The 27,243-nt window shown below is 37.4% G+C and overlaps 1 protein-coding gene across 2 annotated transcripts; it reads left to right on the top strand.

Annotated features, from left to right (window-relative positions):
* Positions 1–392: 392 nt before the first annotated feature.
* Positions 393–24,846, top strand: TMEM237 (transmembrane protein 237). Of its 2 annotated transcripts, none has more exons than XM_082397411.1 (13): positions 393–622; positions 3,385–3,416; positions 4,019–4,029; positions 4,946–5,002; positions 7,221–7,358; positions 15,686–15,806; positions 16,589–16,746; positions 18,611–18,734; positions 19,027–19,218; positions 20,315–20,388; positions 21,065–21,158; positions 21,985–22,106; positions 24,191–24,846. In XM_082397411.1, the coding sequence occupies exons 1-13, from the start codon at positions 581–583 to the stop codon at positions 24,256–24,258; spliced, it is 1,233 nt and encodes a 410-aa protein (XP_082253537.1). In that variant the 5' UTR covers positions 393–580; the 3' UTR covers positions 24,259–24,846. The 2 variants fall into 2 exon arrangements, with proteins under 2 accessions (XP_082253537.1, XP_082253538.1); XM_082397412.1 differs by lacking the exon at positions 393–622 and adding an exon at positions 701–1,385.
* Positions 24,847–27,243: the final 2,397 nt, after the last annotated feature.

Here is a 27,243-nt window from a genome sequence, read left to right as displayed (position 1 = left end):
GTTTTTAAATTTAAAGTGAATGTGTTATTTTTCTAAGAAACCCGACCAAACAAAACGAAGAAAATTAAGTCATTTTTAACACTCATGTGATCCCGGATTTGATTTTATGCCGTGCTTCTTTGGATGGAGGATAAGCAACTGGAGAGAATGTGAGAATTGCCTGTATCAACACACACACACACACACACACACACACAAACTGGACAGAATGTGAGAATTACCTGTATCAACACACACACACACACACACACACACACACAAACAACTGGAGAGAATCTGAGAATTGCCTGTAACACACACACACGCGCGCGCGCGCAACTGGAGAGAATCTGAGAACTGCCTGTATCAACACACACGCGCGCGCGCGCCTGGTGGCTAAACGGGTGAGTCTCTAACTCCTACGCCTTGGAACGCGGAGCTTGGCAACGCGGGGGCGGGCGGAGACCCGGCCCGGGAGCGGTGGCTTAGTCATGGGCCGCGAAGCCCCCGCCTCCCGCAGGTCCTGGAGGCCGCGGCGTCGCGGGGAGCCAGGCTCGGGCCGGCGGCGGTTGCGCCGAGGGAGCCCGGCGGGCACAGCGCCATGAGGGCGGACTCAGGGCTTCGGGTGGAGGAGGACCACCCGGTGAGCGGTGAGGGGCGCGTTGGCCGCTGCCTTAACGCAGCCGCTACCTCTGGGGCGGAGCGGACACCGACATGCTGGGGACCAGAAGGGGAGAGCCCAGCTCGGGGAGTGCGCGCATCGGCCCATTTGGCGCTCACAGGATAGGGCTGGGGGTGGGGGCTGGAAGTTCTTCCCAAGGCCGGACCCGAACTCCAGGAGCTGGGCGAGGAGCCAGGCTTGAAGTTTCCGGGGGCCTGAGTGCGCATGTTGCCATGACGATGCCTCACATCGCTGCCGGCCCTGCCCCTGCGGGTCCGGGGCCTGCCACAGAGGGTCTCTTTATCGACTCCTCCCGGAGGGCATTTAGCCGCCCGGGAAAGAGATAGCCGTTTGCTATTGGGGACTTTTAGTCCTGGTCTTCTCTCATTTCCCTCGAACAAATCACCGCAACCACTTGGGAAACCATGGGAAAAATCGTGATTGCTACACCGCGCCCGCTGGAGTCTCTCCTCCCGGGCATGTCAGCCCCGACTCCGACGCCCCCTTTTCCGCAGGAGTAGACTGGAAAAGCTACACCAGGTCTCCGCGCTCCCCCTCGCTCCCACCCTGATAAAGGAGGCTGCGGGCCAGAGCGACCTTTGCGGCGCAGTTCGATGACGTATTGCGCCTGTGCGCGGGGCCCGCTGGGCGGGTGTGAACCCGGGCGGGGTGTGAGCGACCGGCGGCTGGGAGTCAGCGGCTTCTGGGCAGCCCAGCTTTAGACGGAATGGGGAAGAAGCAGGTGGTAAGCGAGCCTTAGTTGCTTTCAGTTCAGTTGAGCCGTCCTACTTTTGAGGAGTGTCGAGGTTGGGTTTCTGGCTGGATGATACGTCATTTTTGCGGGACTTTTGAAATGTGGAGTTATCGTGTGAACTGAGTCTTTGGTTAGAAAGCGGTCCATAGCATCTTTAGAACAATACCGCTTTGTAGATAGAAAGAACAATAACTATCCTTCTTTGCCTGTTGAATTTTGACTACTGGATAGTGTTAAGACAACTGGCCTTGTCCTAATCTTTCAGCATTTGTATTAACACACTTTTTGAATGAATGGATAGGTAAATGGGACAGTTGTGAAACAAACTACGAGTGTTTAAAATTTAACCTTTTTAAACCAATGTCCTTTGCAAGCAGCTTGAGATACTTGGAACATGAAACTGATTTCTAGGCATTTTTGTTAGTATTTTATTTTGAAAGATTCCAGAGTGCCACTTAACTGTAATTTCTCTGAACTGCAAACACTTTTCTTATTCATGTAAAATAGCATTTATAAGTTTTTTTTTCCTTTCTGCCCTAAAATGCGTTTTTCACACTGTATGTTTCAGAGTATGTTTTTTAAAAGTATGTTACTATGTGGCTTAAAACCTCCATTGGTTTCCCATTGAATTAAAACAAAATCTCTAATAATTAGTGATGTTGAGCATGTTTTCACGTGCCTCTTGGCCATCTGTATGTCTTCTTTGGAGAAATGTCTATTTAGGTCTTCCGCCCATTTTTTGATTGGGTTGTTTGTTTTTTGATACTGAGCTGCATGAGCTGTTTGTATATTTTGGAAATTATTCCCTTGTCAGTTGCTTCGTTTGCAAATATTTTCTCTCATTCTGAGGGTTGTCTTTTCATCTTGTTTATGGTTTCCTTTGCTGTGCAAAAGCTTTTACGTATAATTAGGACCCATTTGTTTTTGTTTTTATTTTCATTACTCTAGGAGGTGGGTCAAAAAAGATCTTGCTGTGATTTATGTCAAAGAGTGTTCTTTCTATCTTTTCCTCTAAGAGTTTTATAGTGTCCGGTCTTATGTTTAGGTCTTTAATCCCTTTTGAATGGTACAGATGAACCTATTTGCAAAGCAGAAATAGAGACACAGACGTAGAGAACAAACGAGTGGACACCAAGGAGGGAAGGGGCGCATGGGATGAATTGGGAGATTGGGATTGACATATATAACAACTATGTATAAAATAGATAACTAATGAGAACCTGCTGTATAGCACAGGGAACTCTGCTCAGTGCTCTGTGGTGACCTAAAAGGGATGGAAATCCAAAAAAGAGAGGATATATGTGTACATATGGCTGATTCACTGTGCTGTACAGCAGAAACTAACACAACATTGTAAAGCAACTATACCCCAATTAAAAAAAAATCCAGGCTCCTTCCCTTTGTCTTCCTAATTAATCTGCCCATGCCTTGATAACTGTGCTTCATCCTTATTGGCCTTCTTTTATCTGGAACTCTCTAAGCCCAATCTCCCATAAAGGACTTTGTATTTGCTCCCCTTTGGCTCCTTTCTTATTCAGGTCTCAGCTCAAATATCTCCTAACAAAAGAGAGACTTTTCCTAACTAAAGTAGCACTCCTCATTCTTCCTCTTCCATATATATTTTATATATATATATATATATATATATATATATATATATATATATAATATATATACTTAACGTTATCATCTAATACTTAACCACTAGAATTTAAGTTCCATAAGAGCAAGGATCCCTCTGTTTTGTTCATTACTATATCCCTGATGCTTAGAACAGAGCCTGGTCTGTAGACATTAAGGAATATAGGAAGGAGGGAACTTTATATGAAATTCAGACGTGATAGGACAAATTAAAATTGCCCATCTGATTCTCATCAGTACCTCCTGGGTTTCACTTGACGAATAGGATTATCAAAAATTTGAAATACACGAAGTAAAGATGCTCTGAGGTTTTTACTTACAAGCAGTTTTCTTTTTCTTTTCCCCATAGCGTCCTCCACGAGCCCTTCCACCTGTGCCAAGGTAAAAATAATTTACAGTAATTTTATTACTGAGTTTTAAGAATGCAAAGTGAATAAAGTGAAAAAAATTGACTAGTACTGTTACACAATTATAATAATTCAGAAGAGACTTCCTGAAAGTTTAAAGATGAATAATTATTGAATCATCAAGATAACAGTTATAATTAAATGCTCTGTTTCAGAGACTAAATGTCCACATGTTAGGATAATGGATCCATTCTGAATGTTTTAATGTCTTGTTTATCAGAATTCTGATCCTCTTTTGTTTGCTAGAATAGTTTCCTCAGAGATTAAGCTGATTTTAATCAGTGACAAAGTAAGAGTTCTTAATCTGTTTAATCCACTTTATTAATAGACAGTAGGGAATATGTATATGTAGGTTCAGAAAATATTGGGGTTATTTTGTTAGTCTTATTAAACAGCTTATTACTGATAATTAATAAGCTAGTTTGTAAACTAGCTGATTTTGTGTGAAAGCTGATTTTATTTTAAATTTGTAATGATTTAAGTCAATTTTCAGTCTAACAGTATAATAGATTTCTAATTAACAGAGTTTCTCTTTTTGTCTCTGTCCTGATTAAATTTGGTCGGTGTCATATAAAGTGCTAATCAAGGTGAGTGAGTTCACTGTTAATGTAAAACTTTCTAAATACAGTACTTGGTGTTTGAAAGTTAGTTTGATTCCTTCATTTTCTCTTAAACTTGAATCTGAATAGTATAATTTATAATGCTACAATTTTTTTATCATAGTAATCTCCTATGACTGCCGTTTTTAAAGGATGGTTGATATATAACACTAGTTATGTGGCTGATATTTGACCTTATAAATTAAAAAGCATTCATCCCTGAATGGAGTCACCTAGAATATAACTGTTGGCTAGATTATAGTTCCGTAATAGGGACTACATCTTCCTTTGTCTCATTTCATCAGGATAGGCTGGGTTATGTCACACTAACCCCAAAATCTCAGTTACTTAATATTATATGGGGTTTTTCTGGTTAATGCAAAGTCCATCGTAGCAACAATCCAGGACAGTTACCTTTCTCTACCTCTTCACTAATGATGTAGTGATCCCGGCTACTTCCATGCTGTGGTTCTGCCATCTTAACATGAGACCTTCTCAGTTGCCACAGCAAGGGAAGGGGAAGCTGGAGGGTTACTCACTGGCTTTTTCAATGTTTTGGCCCCCAAATGGCACAGATCACTTCATCTTGCAGCCTATTGGCCAAAACCAGTCATAGGCCACACCTAAGTGCAAGGGGGCTGGGAAATGTAGGGGATCAGATGAATATTTGGTCAGCCCACTTTCTGTCACAATTTATAACATTACTGACCAGCTGTGAGCTACTGGTACTATACTATGGGCTCCCTTTGATTTTGTCAGTCTCTTGCCTTCTTCCCCTAATGTATAGAAATTGGCTGGACCCAGGGGAAAAGAGGAAAAGGTCTTCCCTACTAAAAGTTCCCTTTTGACTTTTCCCTGCATTGAATTTTAGGCAGCCTTTTCTGTTGTTCTTTCTGTTTTATAGATGATATTCCACTTAGTCGTCCTAAGAAAAAGAAGCCCAGAACAAAAACCACGCTAGGTAAGAAGTGTTCTTTGTTGTGTGGGATCACAAGTTTTTCCAGGACCTCAGGCATGCTAAATATCACAGATCAGGGTGAGGCCAGGCTCCAGTCCCAAGTCACTGCTGTGTTAAGGATAGAATCCAGTTCATTTTGAAGCAGTGGGATTCTTGGTGGCAGTGAGGGACAAGGTAGTGGGCAGCCTGAAGAGTATCTAGAAACATTTGTGTAATAAAGGGTTATGCTGCCCCGGATCTTACTTCCACAATATTCTTGGACTCTTTGAGGTCTTTCATCCCTAGATAACATAAGGTGTCTTAAGCTATGATTGGTTCCAGACCCTTGAACAGGATACTGGATTTAGAGACACAAGGTTCTTGGATCCCTCATTTCAGTCAGAGAGTCTCTACATTAGAACATGAGTCTGAAGGCAGAGCCATATCATCCAGGTATTAAAGCTCCAATAATGAGCAAGTTCTGTGAACTTTTTTTGTCTCATTCACTGATAATCCTGGACATTCCATCAGTAACTCAAACTCAACATGTCCAGAATTTATCATCACTTTCAACAATAAATCAAGTTTTACTGCTTACTTACAAATTAATGTTAATGGACCCACCCCCACCCCCACTCTCCCAGTGACTGGGGCTGGAAACCTCAGTCACCTCTCACTGGTCGCTTCACTCGACTTGCTGCCTCTCACAAGCTTGCTTCTTCTGTAGTATCTTTTACGTCTCTTTCCCCTTGTCATTTCCACTGTCACGACCGTAGTTAGCCTAGCTCCTTTCTTCTTCTCACCTGAGCTATTGGGGTAGCCTCCAACATTGTTCTGTACTTCTAGCTTTCTTCCACCCTAGTCGGTCCTGCCCACCACTGCTGGATGAACTTCCTAAAGCTCGTAGCTGATCATACCTTATACCTGGTTGGAAACTTGTACTAGCTTATCATTGCCTAACAAATGGTGGAATACATGGTGGGCGGAGGAAAAGAGAGAAATGGAAATGGATGCATAGAGAAAGACACACAGATATGCAACAAAAAGAAACGAGAGGCAGAGAGACTTAGATTCACAAAGATACTGAAATGCTAGGCCCTAAAAATATACTCACATTAAGTACAGACATGTACATGTGGATTTAGAAAGGTCACTGGTGAAGGATGCAATAAAGACTGAGTTGGGGTAGCAGAGGTAGGGCTCTAGCCCAGCTACCAGCTTTTTTTCTTATAAAAAAGAGAAAAAAATCAGTGCTCTAGACAAAAAAGGAGGTGTATTGCTAGGCTTTTATTTAAATTGTTGTTCAATTAGGGTACTTCAAATTTTTCACTCCTACAATTTGCAGTTCTTCTACGTAAAATAGTGGGTGGTGGGGAAGAAGAGATATTGCTGTAGGATGGATTGCTAGCAGTAAAACTGCTAGACAGAAGGACCTGTGCATTATTAATATGATAAATTTCTGCTAAATTGCCTTCAAGGGAGTTGTTATTTTCTTGCCACCAACAGAGTCTGAGTGTCACATTTGCTAAATCCTTGAGAACACTGGAAAATATCAGCCTTTCAATTCTTTTTGTCAACCTAGTGGGCAAAAAGTAGCTTATTTTAGTTTCCATTTCTCTGAATACTAATGAGGTTAAGCATCTTTTCATTTGTTTATTCACTCATTTGTATTTCTTCTTTTGTGAAGAAGCAATGTAGTGAATGTAATGAGGTAAAATTCAAATCTGCCAAAATGGGTCGAAATCTGTTCAAAGATTTGATGAGGGGAGAGATTGAAATGAATGATCAGATGAAGAGATTTTTAAGTTATCTGTTAACTCCAGTTATCCATGATGACTTTATCATGTGTTAATTTATTAATGAAGGACTAAACTATATAGAGGCTGATAATTCTCAAGGCATAAGACAAGAGCGTTCCCTATGGTGACAGTTACCATTACATTTTCACCTGTTTGAAAGTTCAGAAGCAGTTTTCCTCCTGCCTTTCTTTTGTTCCTCTTTCTAGCCCCCTTGTTTTTTGCTTCCTCATTCTTCCTTATTCCCTCATTTATTTCTTTTCCGAACTTAAAGCCCAAAGTTACAGGTGAGGAGGGAGGAAATCAAGATTTGGGGCACAATTAGTTCTGTAAGAGAGGAGGTTATTATATAGGAAACATTCCAGTTCCCCCTTTCCCTATATTTTTAAGACTTAGTAATCTCTGCTCAAGTTATCCCAATTTTTTCCAACTCCGTTTCTCTGTAGCTAGTGCTTCTTTGGAAGGTCTTGTTCAGACTGCTGTTCACAGGCCACCTGAGGGCAGTGAGCCACCAACTAAAGACCCCATAGAACATCAAGAAGCTCCTGTTCAAAGGAGACAGAAGAAGACGAAGCTACCTCTTGGTATGTAAAGAAACTAAGGTTAGGTTGTGACAGCAGTTGTGATTTTGGGGGTATGATTAAAAACCGGTCTGTTCCTATTTTTCCCCACCCATATCCCAGTTTTTTCTTTTTTGCTTAAAATTTTTATCGCCAGAGTAACTCCAATGGGTTAAGTCAGGAATATTTTAGAGGATCTCTTTTGATCGTATCTGTACAGATTATGAGAAGGGGTACAAATTCAGGACCAAAACAGAAAGTTCAGATCTTGGTATGTATATGAATTTGGTATATTATGAAATGGACATTGAGATTAGTGGGGAAAGGAAAAATTCTGTATTAACAGTAATATAATGGAGCAAAAGCCAACATTTTTTGAGTCTCACTATGTCCCAGCACTATTCACAAGGTAAACAGAATATTATATCATTATTTTGCTATCAAACTGGCAATGCTTTTTAAAGATTATAAAATCCCAAACTGTTGGATATAAAAGTATTGGTGAGAAATTGGTATACTCGTACACCACTGACAGAAAGTATAAATTGATATAGCCTATCTGAACTTATAGGAATAGAAGTAACTATAATGGTTACAGTAATTAAAGGATTCTAACTGTAACATAAGAGTAGAAACTGGTAATAACCAAATATTTAACAATGTGATACTGCCTAGATAAATCATGTTTTACCCATTTAATAGAAACCAAGTACTCATTAAAAGGATTGTTGAAGTAAAATAGTGACATGGAAAACCATCAGTAATATATTGTTAAGTCAAAAACAAAGATTATATAATAGTTTGTATCAGAGGATCCCATTTTTGTAAAATATGTTGTATTAATTTCCTAGGGCTACTAGAACAGATTACTACAAACTGAATGACTTAAAACAACAGAAATATAGTCTCTGACAGTTCTAGAGGATAGAGGTCCAAAATCAAGGTGTCCACAGGGCCATGCTCCCTCCAAAGGCTCTAGGAAAGAATCCACCCTAGCCTCTTCTAGATTCTGGTGGTTGTTTATAATTCTTGGCATTCTTTGGCTTGTGACAGCATAACTCCATTCTGTGCCTCTGTCTTCAGATTTTTCCCTGTGTTTCTGTGTCCAAATTTTGCTCTTCTTATAAGGACAACAGTCATTGGATTTAGGGCCCATCCTAATCCAGCATGACCTCATCTTAACTTGATTACATCTGCAAAGACCCTATTTCTAAAATCTCATTCACAGGTATTGGGAGTTAGGACTTGCACATATCTTTTTTGGGGGACACAATACAATCCAGACCATATGTATATACATACACATATGTAAAAAGAATGGAAGGCAATAACAAAGTGTCAACTGTGGTAGGTTTTTTAGAAGGAGGAATTAGGGATGATTTTTTAAAATTTTCATGCTTCATTTATGTTTTATTAATTTTTATATATTTTATGTGTATAACTTTTATAATAATTAGAAAAAAGACAATAGATTTTGTTAGAGTAAAACAAATGAAGGAACAAAGATTGGGAGATTAGCTCTCTCCTATTAACATCAGCCCCAAGGAATAGTTTATTACAAAATAGTTTCCCTGACTAATTCCTTGCCTCTTAGAAGATAGTAGATCTTTATTAGATGAAAGAATTATAGGAGTAGAGAGCAGGAACTAGAAAAGTTAGGAGAATGGAGCACAGTTTTGAGCTGCAAGTTGAAATTGGATACCACAGTGCCTGGGGGCACTAAGAGGAGAAGGAGTGGGCAGAAGAGGGCAGAGAAGGAAAGAGAGACAGAAATGACCCTCAGACAGCTTTACCTACTCTACAGTTTATTTCATTACTGGCAGTAAATACAGTTGAATTAAAACTACTCTCTTAGACACTCACTCACTCTCCCTGCCTTGTGAGGACACACAAAAAGACATCTGTTTGCAAGAAAGCTCTCACCAGAATACAACCATGCTGGCACCTTGATCTCAGACTTCCAGCCTTCAGAACTATAGCCTCATCCACCAGAGGGCAGACAGCAGAAGCAAGAAGAACTACAATCCTGCAGCCTGTGGAACGAAAACCAAATTCACAGAAATATAGACAAGATGAAAAGGCAGAGAGCTATATACCAGATGAAGAAACAAGAAAAAAAACCCCAGAAAAACAACTAAATGAAGTGGAGATAGGCAACCGTCCAGAAAAAGAATTCAGAATAATGATAGTGAAGATGATCCAGGACCTCGGAATAAGAATGGAGGCAAAGATTGAGAAGAAGCAAGAAATGATTAACAAAGACCTAGAAGAATTAAAGAACAAACAAACAGAGATGACCAATACAATAACTGAAATGAAAACTACACTAGAAGGAATCAATAGCAGAATAACTGAGGCAGAAGAACGGATAAGTGACCTGGAAGACAGAATGGTGGAATTCACTGCTGCGGAACAGACTAAAGAAAAAAGAATGAAAAGAAATGAAGACAGCCTAAGAGACCTCTGGGACAACATTAAACGCAACAACATTCGCATTATAGGGGTCCCATAAGGAGAAGAGAGAGAGAAAGGACCAGAGAAACTATTTGAAGAGATTATAGTCGAAAACTTCCCTAACATGGGAAAGGAAATAGCCACCCAAGTCCAGGAAGCGCAGAGAGTCCCATACAGGATAAACCCAAGGAGAAACACGCCGAGACACATAGTAATCAAAGTGGCAAAAATTAAAGACAAAGAAAAATTATTGAAAGCAGCAAGGGAAAAACGACAAATAACATAGAAGGGAACTCCCATAAGGTTAACAGCTGATTTCTCAGCAGAAACTCTACAAGCCAGAAGGGAGTGGCATGATATACTGAAAGTGATGAAAGGGAAGAACCTACAACCAAGATTACTCTACCCAGCAAGGATCTCATTCAGATTTGATGGAGAAATCAAAAGCTTTACAGACAAACAAAAGGTAAGAGAATTCAGCACCACCAAACCAGCTCTAAAACAAATGCTAAAGGAACTTCTCTAAGTGGGAAACACAACAGAAGAAAAGGACCTACAAAATCAAACCCAAAACAATTAAGAAAATGGTAATAGGAACATACATATCGATAATTACCTTAAACATGAATGGATTAAATGCTCCAACCAAAAGACACAGGCTCGTTGAATGGATACAAAAACAAGACCCATATACATGCTGTCTACAAGAGAACCACTTCAGACCTAGGGACACATACAGACTGAAAGTGAGGGGATGGAAAAATATATTCCATACAAATGGAAATCAAAAGAAAGCTGGAGTAGCAATACTCATATCAGAAAAAATAGACTTTAAAATAAAGAATGTTACAAGAGACAAGGAAGGACACTACATAATGATCCAGGGATCAATCCAAGAAGAAGATATAACAGTTATAAATATATATGCACCCAACATAAGAGCACCTCAATACATAAGGCAACTGCTAACAGCTATAAAACAGGAAGTTGACAGTAACACAGTAATAGTGGGGGACTTTAACACCTCACTTACACCAATGGACAGATCATCCAAAATGAAAATAAATAAGGAAACAGAAGCTTTAAATGACACAATAGACCAGATAGATTTAATTGATATTTATAGGACATTCCTTCCAAAAACAGCAGATTACACGTTCTTCTCAAGTGCATACGGAACATTCTCCAGGATAGATCACATCTTGGGTCACAAATCAAGCCTCAGTAAATTTAAGAAAATTGAAATCATATCAAGCATCTTTTCTGACCACAATGCTATGAGATTAGAAATGAATTACAGGGGAAAAAAACGTAAAAAACACAAACACATGGAGGCTAAACAATACGTTACTAAATAACCAAGAGATCACTGAAGAAATCAAAGAGGAAATCAAAAAATACCTAGAGACAAATGACAATGAAAACACGACGATCCAAAACCTATGGGATGCAGCAAAAGCAGTTCTAAGAGGGAAGTTTATAGCTATACAAGCCTACCTCAAGAAACTAGAAAAATCTCAAATAAACAATCTAACCTTACACCTGAAGGAACTAGAGAAAGAAGAACAAACAAGACCCAAAGTTAGCAGAAGGAAAGAAATCATAAAGATCAGAGCAGAAATAAATGAAATAGAAACAAAGAAATCGATAGCAAAGATCAATAAAACTAAAAGCTGGTTCTTTGAGAAGATAAACAAAATTGATAAGCCATTAGCCAGACTCATCAAGAAAAAGAGGGAGAGGACTCAAATCAATAAAATGAGAAGTGAAAAAGGAGAAGTTACAACAGACACTGCAGAAATACAAAGCATCCTAAGAGACTACTACAAGCAACTTTATGCCAATCAAATGGACAACCTGGAAGAAATGGACAAATTCTTAGAAAGGTATAACCTTCCGAGACTGAACCAGGAGGAAATAGAAAATATGAATAGACCAATCACAAGTAATGAAATTGAAACTGTGATTAAAAATCTTCCAACAAACAAAAGTCCAGGACCAGATGGCTTCACAGGTGAATTCTGTCAGACATTTAGAGAAGAGCTAACACCCATCCTTCTCAAACTCTTCCAAAAAAATTGCAGAGGAAGGAACACTCCCAATCTAATTCTATGAGGCCACCATCACTCTGATACCAAAACCAGACAAAGATACTACAAAAAAAGAAAATTACAGACCAGTATCACTGATGAATATAGATGCAAAAATCCTCAACAAAATACTAGCAAACAGAATCCAACAACACATTAAAAGGATCATACACCATGATCAAGTGGGATTTATCCCAGGGATGCAAGGATTCTTCAATATATGCAAATCAATCAATGTGATATACCATGTTAACAAATTGAAGAATAAAAACCATATGATCATCTCAATAGATGCATAAAAAAGCTTTTGACAAAATGCAACACCCATTTATGATAAGAACTCTCCAGAAAGTGGGCATAGAGGGAACCTACCTCAACATAATAGAGGCCATATATGACAAACCCACAGCAAACATCATTCTCAATGGTGAAAAACTGAAAGCATTTCCTCTAAGATCAAGAACAAGACAAGGATGTCCACTCTCACCACTATGATTCAACATAGTTTTGGAAGTCCTAGCCACGGCAATCAGAGAAGAAAAAGAAATAAAAGGAATACAAATTGGAAAAGAAGTAAAATTGTCACTTTGCAGATGACATGATACTATACATAGAGAATCCTAAAGATGCCACCAGGAAACTAGTAGAGCTAATCAATGAAGTTGGTAAAGTTTCAGGATACAAAATTAATGCACAGAAATCTCTTACATTCCTATACACTAATGATGAAAAATCTGAAAGAGAAATTATGGAGACACTCCCATTTACCATTGCAACAAAAAGAATAAAATACCTAGGAATAAACCTACCTAGGGGGACAAAAGACCTGTATGCAGAAAAACTATAGACACTGATGAAAGAAATTAAAGATGATACCAACAGATGGAGAGACATACAATGTTCTTGGATTGGAAGTATGAATTTTGTGAAAATGACTATACTACCCAAAGCAATGTACAGATTCAATGCAATCCCTATCAAATTACCAATGGCATTTTTTACGGAACTAGAACAAAAAATCTTAAAATTTGTATGGAGACACAAAAGACCCCGAATAGCAAAAGCAGTCTTGAGGGAAAAAAACGGAGCTAGAGGAATCAGACTCCCTGACTTCAGACTATACTATAAAGCTACAGTAATCAAGACAACATGGTACTGGCACAAAAACAGAAACATAGATCAATGGAACAAGATAGAAAGCCCAGAGATAAACCCACGCACCTATGGTCAACTAATCTATGACAAAGGAGGCAAGGATATACAATGGAGAAAAGACAGCCTCTTCAATAAATGGTGCTGGGAAAACTGGACAGCTACATGTAAAAGAATGAAATTAGAACACTCCCTAACACCATACACAAAAATAAATTCAAAATGGATTAGAGACCTAAATGTAAAACCAGACACTATAAAACTCTTAGAGGAAAACATAGGAAGAACACTCTATGACATAAATCACAGCAAGATCCTTTTTGACCCACCTCCTAGAGAAATGGAAATAAAAACAAAAATAAACAAATGAGACCTAATGAAACTTAAAAGCTTTTGCACCGCAAAGGATACCATAAACAAGACGAAAAGACAACCCTCAGAATGGGAGAAAATATTTGCAAACGAATCAACAGAGAAAGGATTAATCTCCAAAATATATAAACAGCTCATGCAGCTCAATATTGAAAAAACAAACAACCCAATCGAAAAATGGGCAGAAGACCTAAATAGACGTTTCACCAAAGAAGACATACAGATGGCCAAGAAGCACATGAAAAGCTTCTCAACATCACTAATTATTAGAGAAATGCAAATCAAAAGTATAATGAGGTATCACCTCCCACCAGTTAGAATGGGCATCATCAGGAAATCTACAAAGAACAAATGCTGGAGAGGGTGTGGAGAAAAGGGAACCCTCTTGCACTGTTGGTGGGAATGTAAATTGGTACAGCCACTATGGAGAACAGTATGGAGGTTCCTTACAAAACTAAAAATAGAATTACCATATGATCCAGCAATCCCACTACTGGGCATATACCCAGGGAAAACCATAATTCAAAAAGACACATGCACCCCAATGTTCATCGCAGCACTATTTACAATAGCCAGGTCATGGAAGCTACCTAAATGCCCATTGACAGACGAATGGATAAAGAAGAAGTGGTACATATATACAATGGAATATTACTCAGCCATAAAAAGGAACGAAATTGGGTCATTTGTTGAGACGTGGATGGATCTAGAGACTGTCATACAGAGTGAAGTAAGTCAGAAAGAAAACAATATCGTATATTAACACATATATGTGGAACCTAGAAAAATGGTACAGATGAACCGGTTTGCAGGGCAGAAATTGAGACACAGATGTAGAGAAGAAACGTATGGACACCAAGCGGGGAAAATGGCGGGGTGGTGGTGGTGGTGGTGTGATGAATTGGGCGATTGGGATTGACATGTATACACTGATATGTATAAAATTGATGACTAATAAGAACCTGCTGTATAAAAAAATAAATTTCAAAAATTCAAAAAAAACATACTACTCTCTTAGTAATTCAGTTAGGGTACAATTTGAAAATCAAGATGGATACCAATATACCTATATAGTTTTATAATTCATGAAAATTCATGAAAAAATATAATTTTTATAATTCATGATAAATTATATTTTAATATAATTTTATATAATTATAGTTTTATAATTTATGAAAAAAATGTATTAATAGAAATGACTGTTTTTAGAAAATTCAGGACGCAACTAAGTTTAGGCCAAAGAGTACTTGTGACTGCCATTCTAGAATGTACCTACCCCTACAGGTCCATCTTTCTAAATTTCTGGGTTTTAAATTTTGTTTGATTTTTGTTTCGTTCAGAACATCTGTGGTAGGCTCTATTGCTTATATTATATTTCCAGCCCAGGCTGTAAGTGTTTCTTAAAATAGAATTTTCGGGACGTTGAGGGCATTCCATTTCCTGTATTTCCAGATAGGAAGAGTTGCTAGTGGGTTAGAAGTTTCCATTGACTCACTTGAACTTAATACCTTGTGTGCAGAAAAGACTTAACACAGCAGGTCTGGACAGGCCTACTTTCTAGAGGGCCTCGTGACTGGCATCTGGGATCTTGGCTGGTAAACAGTTTTCTACATTGATATAAAGCTTTCTCTATCAGGGTGGCTTACTATGCATTTGTGCACACAATGTGATTTATGCTAAATATCTGCTTTTCTTCTGGCAGTCTAGAATTTTGGTATGTGCTTGGCAGAGGGTTCCTATGTGATCACTCCCAATAAAAGCCCTGGGCGCTGAGTGTCTGATGAGCTTGCCTGGAAGAGAAAGGGACATATGTGTTGACACAGCTTGTTGCTGGAAGAATTAGCATATCCTGTGTGACTTCATTGATAGGGGACTCTTGGAAACTTGTACCTGTTTTCTTTTGGACTTTTCTCCATGAGCTTTTTCCTTTTTGCTGATTCTGCTTAATGTCTTTTCCCCGTAATAAAGTGTAACCATGAGTGTAAATGACTTGTGAGTCCTTTGAGTGAATCACAGAACCTGGAAGTAATCTTGGAGATCTCTGACACACCCTGGGTGTTGGATTACTTAATTTTTTTTTCTATAGTGTTTGGTATCACAACTTCAAACTTTCTCTTGAGTGTTTAGAGGTGTAAAAATTTAAAAATTAAAAATTTGTAAGATGGTGAAAAAAATTGGGGGCCAATTAAAATTCTTAAAGTTCTTTTGTCTTGCAGAAGTCTTGTACATTACTTTTCTTTTTACATCCTGGTAATTTGAGAACTCAATCTACTTTATTTTCAGAATTGGAGACTGCCTTTACCCAGAAGAAGACGTCTAGTCCATCTTTATCACCAAATGAAAATGGTATCAATGTGGAGGCAGCTGAGGAGCCAGCCATTCAAAAACCTCGAAGGAAGACAAAGTCAGAATTTATTTGTCCTTCTAAATATTTTGCAGAGATACCTTGATGCTTAATTTCAAGCTCCCAAATGGCAGCTTCTAAGTCTTATTAAATACTTGTAGTTGTATATCTCTAGGATAAGTAATAGTACAAAAATATCAGTTAAACCAATCTAAGGATAAATTTGAAAAGAGTAAACCCACTGAGAAAAGTAAAATATTGTATTTAAATAAAAAATTTTAGGAGCTGTCTCTGAAGAAGAGGAACACAAATAGAAGATTTTGTATAAGTAATAAAAATATTACATATTAAAGATATTAAAAATTAAAGGTAATATTAATAAAGTAGGTTATATTATTTATTTTCTCATGTTAACAGAATTCAAATTATGATTTTTTTAGCAATACATAAAAATGTTTATTTTAACATAGGAAATTAAGTGTCAGGTAAAATATAATGGTATTCTTTAAAGAAGTACACTGGAAGTTATATAACTTGTTTGTACTTGGAAGTGACTCTGCAAATACTGATCAATATCTATATAGAATCATGTAATTTTAAATCTGTGAAGAAGCTTACGAATCTAGTTCAGTCACTTCATTTTCCAGATGAGAAAACTGAGGCCCACAGAAATAAAAGTGACTTGCTGTGCATAACAGTTAATAACTGATCCATTTGAGTAAAAACCAAATTTTGTGACTCCAAGTCCAAGGCTCTTTCCATGAGACTCACAGGTACCTCCTTATTTGGGTCTGTAAAAAGTTAATAATCATCCATTTTTCTTACTTTCTCCCTGATTACAGGAAAACCCAGCCAGCGGAATTACATTATGCCAATGAGCTAGGAGTTGAAGATGAAGACATAATTACTGATGAGCAAAGTAGTCCAGAACAACAGTCTGTATTGACTGCACCCACTAGTATTAGCCAGCCTGTAGAGAAAGTGTTTGTGGAAAAAAGCCGTAAGTAGGTCCTTGTTTTGGAATGTGAGCTCTTTAAGAATTAAGCAAGGATATCCTTTGACCTGGGAATTACACTTCTGGAAATCTGAATTAAGGAAATAAGCAAAAATATGGGTAAAAATTTGTACATAAAGCTAATCATCATGTTGTTATTCATGAGAGTGAAAAACTGGAAAAAACCTAAAAGTAAAGCAGGAGCGGAATGATTTCAGACAGTTATGGCATATCTATACAATGAAATCTTCTGTACCACTAAAAATAATGTTTAGGGAGAATTTTTCACTTCATGGGAAGATTCTAATGAAAAATAAACATATATACACACATGTAGTTTGATTTCAACTATAGAAAATTGCATAGGACAAAAAAGACTAGAAGGAAGTATGCCAAAATATTAATGCTGGTTGTTTCTGGGTTATGGAATTATGGGTAATTTTAAAAATCTCCCTCTACTCCCACCCATTTCTTTATTCTTTGTTGTACTTTACCAGTTTTCTGCAATTGGTAGTGGTATTGGTGGTGGAGCAGTTAATGAAATGCTACAATTAAAAATAAATAAGAGAAAATACATGATGGTATTACCATATTAAATAATAAATACAACATTATAGCTACATACTCTTTTGGAAAATAGTTCTGCATTGGTTATAAGACTACGTTTGCAGAGTTTAAGAAAAATCTACTGAAAGCATGATCATGACCATATGCTTTTCCTTTGGATATGCTTTGAATATTCTGCCTAAAGAACTCATCTAAAACATAGAGATTAGTCCTAAAATTTGCAACTTAGATTTTACATAAATTGCTTTAGAATTCTGATTCCATAAAAACCCACCTAAGGGATCTTGGCGTCGTTGGCCAGTGAGAAACCTGCAATCCAGAGAGGCTGACTCCCACAGGGTCTCACAGTTGGTTAGTGCAGAATTGGGACTCGAACCAAGGTTTCATGACTTCTAGTTAAGGGCTTTTACTAGTTTACCATGTGGCCATAATTTACTTCAGTCTATTTTCAAGCAATATCACTCAATCCTCATTTTTATTCTTGCTTCCCTTAGCACAGAAACCTCCCTAGTAAAATAACTGACCATAAAAGTTACCACTAGTCTGCTCAGAAGTTGCTTTTTCTTTGGGAAAATTAGGTGTTGTACTTCTGTCTTTCCTCCTCCAAAGTACTTGACAGCCAGGTTTGGCAAGGATAATGGAACCTTTCCTGTTTCCTGAGGTTCATTTGTGGATCAGCAGATAAATGAGAAGGAGAAGCCTCCTCGTCAGCAGTAAAAGCATAAAGCTGTGCTCACAGTGTTGCAGTGCTGACACTTGAACTGGTACCTTCCATGGGCATCTTCTTGAGACAAGTGTATGAAACAACCAGTTTCTTTTCTGTCATCACAGAATGCCATGCTACACTAACTGTCATCTTTTCCTAAGAAATTTAAGGTGTTTTCAAATATTGACTTACTTTTATAGTGTTGGGATTTAAACTTTAATACTCGTAAAGTCTCTAAATTAGAGGTTTTTAGACTATGTTATGTTAAGGGTTTCCAGACTTTGTTCTGAGTTGCAAGTTCATTATTGTATTTCATTAAATATAATTGATTTCTAAGACTGTTACTTTAACATCTATTTTGGGTCGAGAAGAAAGTGCATGGACATTGTTTACTTTTCTTAAAGATAAAAAAATAGTATGTTTTATAAACTGAAAGAAAAGAGCCTTCTGAAATAGGGACCAAATCAGGGAGAATTTTTAGATAGGAAAACAGCAAAATTTCAGTCTCAGTGTGAGGGTTCTTAAGTGTAGAATAATAAGAAAGACCACCAGGGTTCCCTCTTGTTAGTTGTTTATAGTTGTGAATTGTGTTCTTAGGGCGATTCCAGGCTGCTGATCGCTCAGAGTTGTTAAAGACCACAGAAAAGATGGATGTGTCGATGGACATGAAGCCTTCCTGGACCACCAGAGATGTTGCACTGTCAGTGAACCGGGCTTTCAGGTGGCTGATTTTGTTGGACTTCTCTTAAAACAAATGTTCCATAATTTTTTTTAAAAAGTGTTGATTGTTCAATATTATTGACAAAATTGACAACTTAAAATGGTGGTGGGTATAGTTTTTAAACATTCAGTTAGAGTTAAATGATCTGCCTATCAGTGTAGTAAAAAGAAAAACTTGTTTTTACTTTTTGTAAAATGTTGAATTTTATTCTTATATGTGAAGAGACAGGAAGAATGTTTTAGCTTTTTACTTTTGTCATTCATGTATAATAATGAAACCCTTTTCCATTCAGGATGATTGGTCTCTTTTCTCATGGCTTCTTGGCTGGCTGTGCTGTGTGGAATATTGTTGTGATATATGTTTTAGCAGGAGATGAGTTTTCTAACCTCTCAAACCTTCTGCAACAATACAAGACGTTAGCATATCCATTCCAGAGTCTTCTCTACTTGCTTTTGGCTCTAAGTACAGTTTCAGCTTTTGACAGGTAAGACTCTTGTGACTGCAGATCCCTCTAACTTTTCTTCAGGAGGAAGTGTTGAGCAAAATGTGTCCCTGACTGACTATGACATTTTCAAAATAGAATTATAGCATATTAATATCATTTTGACTTTTAAAAAAGCCATTCTGTTTCTGTTTTTTTGGGGGGTGGGGTGGGGGATGGGACTACTGTGAGCAAAAATACCCCCCAAAGTCTTAACCCATTCCAGCATCAACTCGGAGTCCAAAATTTCATACAAATATAATCAACTCAGAAAGTCCCAAACATCTTCCAGATGAACTGAATAAGGTATAGACAAGACTCTGGGTGTTGTATTAGTTTCCTAGGGCTGCTGTAACAAAGTACTACGAACTGGGTGGCTTGAAACAGGAATTTATTTTCTCACAGTTCTGGAATCCAGAAGTCTAAAATCAAGGTGTGGGCAAGGTTGGTTCCGTTTTGGAGGGCTCCAAGGAGAGTCTATTCCTGCCTCTTTCCCAGCTTCCAGAGGTTTCTGGCAGTCCTTGGTGTTCCTTGGCTTGTAGATGCATCACTCCAACCTCTCCCTCTGTTGTCACATGACAGTCTAGTCTTTTCTGTGTGTGTCTTTTCTTATAAGGACACTATTTATATTGGATTAGGGCCCATTGTAATGACCTCATCTTAAGTTGATCGCCTCTGCAAAGACTCTATTTCCAAATAAGGTCACGTTCACAGATACCAGGGTTTAGAAGTCCAATATATCTTTTTGGGAACACAATTCAACCCATTAAGAAAAACAACAACTTATAACCCAATAATATGGGTAATAGAAAGAGGTATAATAGAATCTAATGAAATTTGCCAATCAAGTTTAATTTGTTTCTTCTTAACTCTAAAGGAATGACGACTAAAATAGTCATCTAGTTAAATGTTCTATGTTGCCTTCGTAAATAAAATATTCTTTCATGTGTGTTAAGTATAAACTGTAGCTACTTAAAGCTTAGTAATAGACAACACATGTGGTAGCATTAAAATAGAGAAGGAAGAAACTTGTCCAGAGAGTACAGTTTTGTAAGAAGTTGACAACTGCACTGTAACAAGAGGCTTTTGTATTTTCTAGGATTGACTTTGCTAAAACATCAGTAGCAATCCGAAATTTTCTTGCCCTGGATCCAACAGCTTTAGCATCTTTCTGTGAGTAAATCGTTTAATTTGATAACTGTGTAACTTTGAACCAGAAAGAGTATACTTTTATTTTAAAAGGGACTTTATATTTTTGCTACTTATAAACATTACATATAGATATTTATTCAGCAGAATTTGTAATTAAAAAACCATGGTAGGCATAATTTTGATAGAATTATTTTTTAATAGAGGTTATCTAAATAACTTTTAAAAGTTTGTTATTCTATATTGCTTAATATTTAACTTTTGTGTTTTCTACTTGACATTAAACAGATTGAGCTGATAGGGCATTTTAGTAACAAATACTATTTTATATCTTTTTGATAATTTGGAATAAATTTTGTTCTGAGAATATTAATAAAACTAACTTTAGGACCTTGAGTAAGTCATTTACTTTCTTAAAAGATCTTCTAGGTTTTTGTCAGCCTAATGATGAAATAGTAAGCATCAAAAGACCCTTCTCTACCTGTATTCTTGAAAAATAATGTAAGACTATCCAGTCTATTGAAATTGACCAAGTGAAATTTTTTTTGTATCATCATTCCCCAAAGTACAGATTATTTTTTGACCTTAAAGTAATCTATAAATTAAAAATAATTAAAAATTATTTATTTTTAATTAATTTTATTAATTAAAAATAATTGTTAAAAATACATTATTAGTAATTCATTTGTCTTTTTCTCAGTGTACTTTACTGCTCTTATATTATCTCTGAGTCAACAAATGACAAGTGACAGAATCCACCTTTACACACCTTCTTCTGTTAATGGTAGCCTCTGGTAAGAATTCACAGTAGCATTAGTAATTGTTGATCGTAATAACAGCAATGATGGGAGTAATGGTGCTGTTCTTATCCTTTCACTATTTTACTTGTTTTCATTTGTAAATAATATTGAGGGCCCCGTTTTTGTTTCCAGAATTATGGCAAAAAAAACCCCTATTCCATTGGTTAATGGGTAACTATTGTTGTATACTCCTGCATTTCTAATGAAATGTTTTGTAAAAAAATCTGTTTTAAATCTCTGAAGTTATGGTTTTAAAATAAATCATTACATGGTGAACTGGAGGAGCCCCACATCCTCACCCCCAATCAGGGAGCCTGATACCGCAGAGTAGTGATGGGAGTGGGTACCTGGGATAGAGTCAGGAAACCAAGCAGGCCAGAAAGAGAGCGGACTAGGGAGAGTCTGCTTCTGCCGATCAGTGGCCAACCATGAGAGTGATAGGACGGCTGAGATCCCACCTCACAAAACTTAGAGGGGCAGTCTTGTTTGAAGAGAGTGGCTAGGGGCTTGAGGTTAAGAGAGAAAGGAATGATTGAAGAGTAGCACTAACAGTAGTTGGAAGGAAAACTTAGAAAAATTCTTTGCCAACAGTAAATTTCCATTTACATCTGAGTACAAAGCAAATCTGTTTAGAATTCAATAACATTTGAACCTTTGTTCTCATGATATATATGGTGTTATTTTATAGGGAAGTTATAGTTTATGCTTGTTATTCCTCTGGGTGAGGACTGCTCATTTTTTTTAAAGTTTATGAAATAGGTATATCTGGATATATGGACCAAAATGAAGACATTTCTAATGAGTATTTCTGTACCTTTAGGGCAGAAGGAGTTGAGGAACAGGTTCTCCAGCCATGGATTGTGGTGAATCTGGTGGTGGCCCTTCTGGTTGGATTATCTTGGCTTTTTTTGTCTTATAGGCCAGGCATGGATCTTAGTGAAGGTATGTATTAAAGAAAAAATAGTATATCATAAAATCTTCTATAATGACTTTATAAATCTTCTTTTTTTTTTTTTTTAAAGATTGATTGATTGATTGATTGATTGATTGCTATGTTGGGTCTTCGTTTCTGTGCTAGGGCTTTCTCTAGCTGCGGCAAGTGGGGGCCACTCTTCATCGCGGTGCGCGGGCCTCTCACTATCGCGGCCTCTCTTGTTGTGGAGCACAGGCTCCAGACGCGCAGGCTCAGCAGTTGTGGTTCACGGGCCCAGTTGCTCCACGGCATGTGGGATCCTCCCAGACCAGGGCTCGAACCCGTGTCCCCTGCATTAGCAGGCAGATTCTCAACCACTGCGCCACCAGGGAAGCCCCCTAAATCTTCTTTTAATGGATACAGCTTACAACATTTCAGTAACAAAGATATATTTAAAGTAAAATAACACAAGAAGAGTAATAATAAAGTGGTGAAACAGACTGCCACGAGAAGCAGGGAGGAGTGTATAGGAGAGCTGTAGTCTTGAAGTATCGAATACTTGATGAGGGGCTTCTGCGGTCCTTTCTCATATTTTGGAGGTATTTCTTCTCTTGGAACACTTCAGGTATTTTATAGGAAGTTTTGCTCTTCATTTCTCTTAGTCTTTTTCTGATCAAAGTATCTCTTAATATGAAATAAATCATGCTTCATCTATTAGCCTCTGTTAGACACATATTCAAGTGAATTTATTCTTACCTCCTCCTCTACCTGCCACAAAATCTTAACCCCTCATTGTCTAATGAAGTGTTTAGTAATCCTACCTTTAGTGTGCCCAGGGTGAAGTGAGATTTGCTAATCTCTAGTCCTCAGACCCCTCTTGGAACACCTGAAGAAGAGTCACATTAGCAAACTGTTAGTCTTTTCAGCACTGCTTTGGGAACTGCTTAGTATTTGTATTGTAAGTTGTATTTCCTGGCAGATGTTCCACAATTTCACCCTTGAATCTCTTTGATATTTTCTGGACTTTGGTTATTATTTTATTCTTGATTTGTTAAATAAACATCCTGAGCATTTAACTGCAGTTTGACCAACTGATTATAGCCTGTGTCTCAGAAGTCTTGGAACTGAGAATCTTTTCAACATTTCCATTTGTAAAAACCAAGACAAAAAATGTAATCTTCTTGTGTATTTTCATTCATAAATGTACCGTTGTTCATGTTGTTCACTAATTATTCCTTTCGATAAATTTAAGGTATTTAAAAAAATCTTAAGCTTTAAGTATTTTGCTGTTTTTCTTTCACTCAGTATAGTTTTTAGTCATTCAAAGATTTTTTCATCTAATGCTTACATCAGGGGACTTTATTTTATTAATTCCTAAGGTTTTCTTTTTTTGTATTTCCTGGTATTTTAATAAATTATGTGTCTATGCTAAGTAATAGTTTAAATGTAGAAATGTCAACTAATAACATTCTGCACTGTGGTTGGGATTAAAGCTGCATGCAGCTGGCTTGTGTAGTATTCAGTCTAAATCACAAAGTGTGTGTTACTAATTAAATATTTCCAGAATCTTGCTTTTAGGGTCATGTGAGTCAAATAACATTTCCATGTGGATAAAAAAAGGAAATATAAAATGAGGTTGATAATACTTGCTTAAAGGGTTGTTATGGTGATTAAATGGGGTAACATATTTAAGATATGCTGGCACACACCTCGTCTTAGTTCCAGGTCCTCCACTGCATCTGTGTCCTACATTTTAGGTTATCATGATCACTATAGAATTAGACCTCTTAGATGTCTAATGATCCTGGATTCTCTAAGTGACTTAAATTTCCTGGTAAGAGTTATTATATAGTCTCTATTATATATGTTTTATTTTTCAAGGGTTTATAATACATTCAAAACTTGTATATCTCAAAATGCAAAACGTGTACATTTGTCATTAGTTCACCTTTTAAATCAGATTTCACTATCAAGAATTCTTACTTGTATTTGGGGGCTTTCTATTAACATATAATATGTCAATATTTAAAGACTGTTTATAACTAAGCTATAAAACTGTTCTTGAGATACTGGGAAATCATTTTGAGTGTGATTTGTTCATTTTCTCTCCCAGAGTTGATGTTCTCCTCTGATGTGGAAGAATATCCTGATAAAGATAAAGGAATCAAAGCCTCTTCATAGTGCCGACTCACCTTCAGAGTAATTACCTAGTATTTAGAATTTTTCCCATTCTTGTTTTTAAATGTATTTTTGTAAGATATTTGCAGATGTATTTGGAATTGATTTTTCGATTATATAATACTGAAGAATTTCTCAGGATTATGGAAAATGTTAAAATGGTATCTGTGATTTATACCCAAACATTAATTTCTATAGCATTATTGTCTCTATGACAAAGGAGATGCTGAGGTAGAAACCAGCAGGTGAAAGTGTTTACTTCCTGTTTTCTCAAATTAGTTGCATTTATAGTCATTATCTTTAAAAGTACTGTATACAGTGCTTTTAAAAAAGCCATTACTTTAGTGTTACAAAATCTATATCAGGTTTAAACATAAATTTAGGGAATAGGGAAGAAGGGGGGAAAAAGGACCTTCATTATTTATTTTTCATGTCTCCTTACTGAATAAATTGAAATATGAAATTTGTTTTTTTTTAAACTGGTTCCGTGGTTGTGTATCATGTAATAAGTATAAAAATGTAATGTAATTTAGCTTGAAAGATGCTATATTTCATGGCTAATAAAAAGGAAATGTAACTTTTATTTGAAAAGTTTTATAATCGTAAAAGTTTAATTTTCTTGAAGGCCTGTACCAGTAGTTCCCGTATCTGGTTGCACATCAGAATCATTTAGGGAGCTTTAAAAAAACATATATTGCAGAAGAGAAGCCAAGTGGGCCAAGAGCTCAGGAGAATAAAGGAGAGGGCTGCGAGCCTATGATCACTCACTTGACCTCTGCAGACCCTTTCCCCTGCTTCTTTTTTAGATGACAAGAAGTATGAGTAGAGATTCACCATACCTAATCTCAAGCTCTTTGTCAGAGAGATCTTTGGCTCTTATGGAAATCCCACTCTTCAGGTGGGTCCTGCACTCAAAGAGGTCTCTTCAGAGCTGTATCCAGTGATGCCTCAACTGGTATGAGACCTAGAGCTCAAGACATTAAGGCTCACTGTGGGAAAAGGTGTCTCAGAGGCTCTTGAGCACCTCAGTAAAACTGGGCCTGCCCTGATTAGCAAGCCACTGAATGTTGTGCAGCAGAAGAGGAGTGACAAAGTGATGATGGAGTTGGATGGCTCTGAGCACAGGTCTACATTTGGTATGCACACCATACTAGGAATATCTTGCTGTTTGTAAGGCCAGAGCTGCTGAAAAGGGAATTCCCCTTCTGTCACAGAATTGTGAATCCACTGGCAATCCTGAAGTCATCCTGCCTGTTCCAGCTTTCACTGTGATCAGCAATGGTTTTCATGCTGGCATCAAGCTGGCAGTGCAGGAGTTCGTGATCCTCCCTGTCAGCAAACTTCAGGGAAGCCACACTCATTAGAGCTGAAGCTTACCACACCTGAACAATGTCGTCAAGGAGAAACATGAAAAAACCAATGTGGGGGACTTTGGTGAGCTGAATATTGTCCCCCAAAGACGTCCATGTCCCAATCCGTGGAATCTGGTGGAGCTGTACAAATTTTTCATCAAGGAAAACACAGTGGTATCTGTCAAAATACTTTTGGTCATAATGATTGAGAAACTTGGAGGAAGTTCATTGCTAACGTATGTCTCCATGATTGGCTCAAAATCATAATTTTTCTCACCTTTCTCCATACATCACATGTTGGGTAGAGCGGTATACTTAGTAGAGTTCCTGAGGTGTCAAAAAGCAAGATCCCCAGTGGGGTTTTTGTCTTTGTTTTTTGGGTGCAAAATATTCGGTAATTAATACCTGCCTCTCCCCACTCCCTGCAAGCAGAACAAAACATATATAGGCTTCTATGCTCCATTCCCAGAGATTCAGATTCATTGGGTCTGAAATGGTACCTGGAACACTGTCTTTTAGAAAAAGATATGCCAAGTGGTTGTGATATAGCCAGTAGACTAGCCAGCATTTGGGATCTCTGGCCTACGTGTACCACTTGTAATTTATTATGAAACGAAGCTTGGATAGCAATAGATGATTTGATCTTGATCAAATTGCTAGGTTTGTGAGAGGACAAAAAAAAGAAAGAAAATGAATAAAACATGGTACCTGCCTTTTAGTGACTCATAATCTAGTCAAAAGACAGAGATAGGCATAGGAGTTGAAGAATCTAGGGAAGTATTTCAGGTAAGGGGTATGTGCAGGTCCTTTATAGGATGGATAGGATTTCTACTGGTGGAAGTGGGGACAAAGAAAAGGCTATACACGTGAGTGAGCTCTGAGGGATTTTTATTTGGAAACTATCAAATGTAAAATTGTTGAAAGACTAATGTAATAGCAACTGTAATCTATATCAACTTAGATTATTGTTAAATTTTTGCCTCATTTGCTTGCTTTCTTTATACCTCCTTTTTTCTTGCTAAATCTTTTGAAAGTAAGTTGCTAACATCATGTCACTTCACCCAAATATTTAAGCATGCATCCTCCAAAAAGAACATTTTTCTGCATAGCACAATATCATTAAAACAGTTGGAAAAACAATAATTTCAGTCCATTCTCAAATTTTCCCAGTTGTCTCTTAAGATCTAGTCAAGGTTTACGCATTTCAGTTTGTTATCTCAATTTAAAATGGTCTCCTTATCTTTTCTCCCCCATGATATTTTTTAATTGAAAAATTTACTGAGATAAATGTAGATTCATGCAAACTTAAATAATACAGAGTAATCCTTTGTACACTTGACCAGTGCCTCCAAATACCATTTTACAAAATTCATGGTATAATATCACAACCAGCATATTGACACTGACATGATCTACCAATCTTGTTCAGATATCCCTAGTTTTACATATCCCTAGTTTTACTTGTACACACTTGTGTGTGTCTGTATATATTAAGTTCTTTACAATTTTATCAATTGTGTAGGGTTCATTTATATACCACCACAGCCCAGGTACTGAACAAGTCCAAAAACCATAAGAATCTCTCATGCTGCCCTTTTATAAACACAACCTCCTTCCCACATCCCCTCCCTGCACC

The sequence above is a fragment of the Balaenoptera borealis genome (genome assembly GCF_965194805.1).
Source record: "Balaenoptera borealis genome assembly, chromosome: 6".
NCBI classification, from domain to species: Eukaryota; Metazoa; Chordata; class Mammalia; order Artiodactyla; family Balaenopteridae; genus Balaenoptera; species Balaenoptera borealis.
Note: the sequence above shows the minus strand (reverse complement) of the source record. Positions and strands in the feature narration are given on the sequence as shown.

What these genes read in the sequence shown, in the direction of transcription:
- TMEM237 (XM_082397411.1), top strand. Translation starts at nt 581, where the DNA reads ATGAGGGCGGACTCAGGGCTTCGGGTGGAGGAGGACCACCCG. An exon ending in AACAGCTTTAGCATCTTTCT is followed by an intron (nt 20,389 to 21,064) that starts GTGAGTAAATCG and finishes TCTTTTTCTCAG; the next exon opens with TGTACTTTACTGCTCTTATA. An exon ending in AGGCATGGATCTTAGTGAAG is followed by an intron (nt 22,107 to 24,190) that starts GTATGTATTAAA and finishes TTTCTCTCCCAG; the next exon opens with AGTTGATGTTCTCCTCTGAT.